This window comes from Hipposideros armiger, unplaced genomic scaffold (assembly GCF_001890085.2).
Source record: "Hipposideros armiger isolate ML-2016 unplaced genomic scaffold, ASM189008v1 scaffold_3325, whole genome shotgun sequence".
NCBI lineage: Eukaryota > Metazoa > Chordata > Mammalia > Chiroptera > Hipposideridae > Hipposideros > Hipposideros armiger.
Window position 1 is genome coordinate 1 of NW_017734589.1, and position 3,577 is coordinate 3,577.

Genomic DNA, 3,577 nt, shown 5'->3' on the forward strand with positions numbered 1-3,577 from the left:
GCTGGAACACGGCATTCTCATCTTCATCCTCTGTGAATGCAGAGCCCAGGCCTGGTGAGGTCCCTGTCCCTTCCCCACAGGCCCATACCAAAGTCTCAACCCTGGAACAGTAGGAACCAAAGGAGAGGGACTCATGAGGGGCAACTTTTGGAAATGAGAGGGAACTGCTCACCATCCTCAGTGGTGTCACTGTCACCCATTACTGAGCTATCCAGATCCTTCTGGGGTGGCGGCAGGGTGGTGCCCGAGGGATGGACCATCTTTTTCTCCACCCATCCCCTCTGGCGCAAGAGGCACCGGATCACCGGGTAACGGCCTTGGATCATAAAGATCTTCTTCTGCTGTAAAGTGAGAGAAGGATACTTGTTCAGTAAATATTGCCTAAGTGCCAGACATATGGGATGGTGAACCAGACAGTTATGGGCTCTGCCTTCAGGAAATGTTTGTATTCCAGTAGGGGAGACAGGTTATAAACAAGTAGAGAAATAAATATGCATAGTCATAATTATAATAGTAATGGGCTGGCCAAGTGGCACGTTGGTTAAGAGCTGGCTTGGGACGCCAGCTCTGAGCAGCAGGGCCCTGGTTCGGATCCCACATGTGGGCCAGTGACGCTGCACCCTTTACACCTAAGATGGTGAACAACAGCTCGACCTGAAACTGGGCTGCCATGAGTCACTGGCGATGGTGACAGCATAGGCTGCAGCCCCTGCTACAGTGGGCTGCCATAAGCTACCGTGAGTGGCGGGCAGCCAGCGTGAGCTGCCAAGAGCTGCCGTAAGCAGCTCTCCAGAGGCCGGTGACCGATCTGCCCTGACCAGAACCTGCCTCCTGTTTCAACTATAGAATCAGACCCAGAAGCTGATCTGACTTGACTCATATTCTGCCTTCAGAATCTCACTTAGACCTGTTTTATTTCTCTCTTCTGTTCCTGATCCACTTTTGATACCTATTCTAGCCTGAGAACCAAGCCTTGGCCCAAAACCTATTTCAGATTTGGAGTCTAATTGAAACCTAGCATCTAATCTGGACCCACATTCTGACCTGAATTTAGAACATGTTCTAAAGTTGGAAACTATTCTTAGAGTCTTTTCTAGATTAGGAACCTGATGTAACCAGTGGAATCTGACACAGGCCTGGAACCCATTCTGGATTCCAAACTTAACCCATCAACCAACTTTTAGAACCTGCTCTAGAATATAAGCTGCATATGCTCTTCTGGAGGTGTGAGTTGAACAAGCTAGGAGGTTCATAAAGGGAGGCACATTAGGGGAAGGATAAGGATTAGGGATGGAGGAATTCTGCTGGAGTGGATAAGGGCACAAGGAGAAAGGCCCTTTACTCTCCAACATGAGCCAGGGCCTCATCCCTCATCCTTCAGTCTGAGGGGTCGGGCATGGGGCTGAGCATCTGCTTACCTATGAAGGCCTTTTTGTCATCCTCAGCCCCCAGGCGGTAGCAGCGTGGGAAGAAGGAGTCGGCATCAGCCTCGTCAAACCATGGCAAATTCCGGAGATTGAGACATAGACCCACCTATGGAGTTAGCCGCTGAGGGGGCAGGGTGGGACTTGCCCAGAGAAACTCCAAGCGATCCCCCACCCTTGGCACATGCTCAGAAAGCTCTAGGAGGCCCTGCCTACATGGTCTCAGACCTCTGCCCATTTGCGAGGCCTGACTCCCTCATATCCATGTCTGTAGGTTTGCCCAGGCCGTCCCTCTGCCGAGAATGCCCCACATCCCTCCTATTCACCTGTCACGTTCTTAAAGTCCTGCTTCCTCTAGAAATCCTTCCCAGTCCACACCAAAAAATACACTAGCAGGTCCCAATTATGAAGCCTTCATTCTTGCCACAGCCCCAAAAGATAGTCTTACTGGCATTCTCATTTAAAGGTGAGGAAACTGAGGCTCAGAGAGGAGTCACTTGTTAATAAACCCAGGATCCATCAGCGAGATAGCCTCTGCTTAGGAGGTAAGGGCCCTCTTGCTCAGTCACTGAACTTGGTGTTTGTTCTGGCTTCAGTTCCTGTTTGGATTCTGGAGTCTTTTTGAGTCAGTATGTCTACATGTGCCAGACATGTAGCGGGTTGGATCTGAACCCAGGACTGTCTGACTCCAAATCCCACTGAATGATATACCCACCCCCTCTTGAGAACTCTCTTATTGACAAGGAGAGCAGCAAGCTGTGTTGCTGGCCTACGGGCTGGGGGGTTGGAAGCTGCCCTGCCTGCTCCCCTGGGGAGCCCACCTTTGTGGTAAAGGAGCCAGCCCTGGCATAGTGGTTTATCATTTGATCCTTGGAGAGGAAGCGACAATCCAGCACGTCCCGCCGAGAGGTCCAAATGAAGTAGGGAATCTCATTCCGAACCATGCGGGACTGGGGAGAGGAGAGGAGACAGGGGGCTTGGTGTGGGGCAGCACAAGGCCTGAGGAGGCTTCCTCCCACCCTGCTGAGCAGGGCGGGTGAACAGGAGGACAGGATGCTTCCAAGGTGGCCTCTAGCCTACACACCATCTTTGTGTAAGGTAAGAAAGTACATCCTTTCCTGCAGGGCACACACTTGGTGAGCAGAGAGCAGGTGGGCTTGCAGCCTCCTTTGGTCAGTGGCTAAGCCATACAGCTGAACAGCACCCCTTGCTCTGGCCCATAGCCATCAGTAACTTGCTCAATGGTAGGACAGTGACTCCAAGCTGATGGGCACAAAACATGTAACAAAGGCTCCACGTCTCTCTCTTTCCCACAATTCTGGGAGGCAGGATTATTAATAAGCAATGACACCATGTGCTAGACCCTGTCCCAAGCACTTTCAACATCAACTCATTTAATCCTCACCACAACCCTATGAATAGGTGCTACTGTTATCCCCATTTCACAAATGAAGGAACTAAGGCACAAGGAGGGTAAGTGACCTGTCCAAGAGCTCACAAGGTTAAGCCATATGAAATTGCCAGTACTCAACCTTTCCCAACATACAAATATGGCAATTTGGTATAATTCGACTTAGTAGGTGGTGGTATCAAGACGCATATCCACACGCGTATCCTCCACACCATCATATAAGCGTTTTTCAGAATTTTAAAGTCCTTCCTCCAGCCTTCACTTGCTAGGGGGGCAGAGGAAGGAGATGAGCTATAGGGTTTTTATTTGGAAGGGGGAATTAACAGGCATGGAGTTTGTACCAGTTTCTGACACAACCTAACAGAGTTCTGATGCCAGGCCAGCCTTGTCTGAGCCCCACCATGTCCCTCACACTCTGCTGCTCTATCCAGGGTTTAGAGAAGCAATCAGTTTTTACCACAGATGGGGAAACTGAGGCCCAGAGAAGGAAAGAATTTGTCTGAGATCATCCAGCTGGACTCTAGTGCTCTCCTTCCAACTAAGCACACCCCTGCCAGCCCCCTGGGCCCTCACCATCAGAGCATGTGTCCCATCTAAGTCATCAAACTCCAGGAAATCATCGAAGTCGAACAGCTGTGATGGCTGGAACACGGCATTCTCATCTTCATCCTCTGTGAATGCAGAGCCCAGGCCTGGTGAGGTCCCTGTCCCTTCCCCACAGGCCCATACCAAAGTCTCAACC

The 3,577-nt window shown here is 50.8% G+C and overlaps 1 protein-coding gene across 1 annotated transcript; it reads right to left on the reverse strand.

Annotated features, from left to right (window-relative positions):
* Positions 1 to 819: 819 nt before the first annotated feature.
* LOC109378764 (tubulin monoglycylase TTLL3-like) lies at positions 820 to 3,542 on the reverse strand. Its single transcript, XM_019635050.1, has 3 exons — positions 3,409 to 3,542; positions 2,246 to 2,374; positions 820 to 1,533 (listed from the first exon to the last, which is right to left on the reverse strand). The coding sequence occupies exons 1-3, from the start codon at positions 3,409 to 3,411 to the stop codon at positions 1,378 to 1,380; spliced, it is 288 nt and encodes a 95-aa protein (XP_019490595.1). The 5' UTR covers positions 3,412 to 3,542; the 3' UTR covers positions 820 to 1,377.
* Between the last annotated feature and the right edge of the window lie 35 nt (positions 3,543 to 3,577).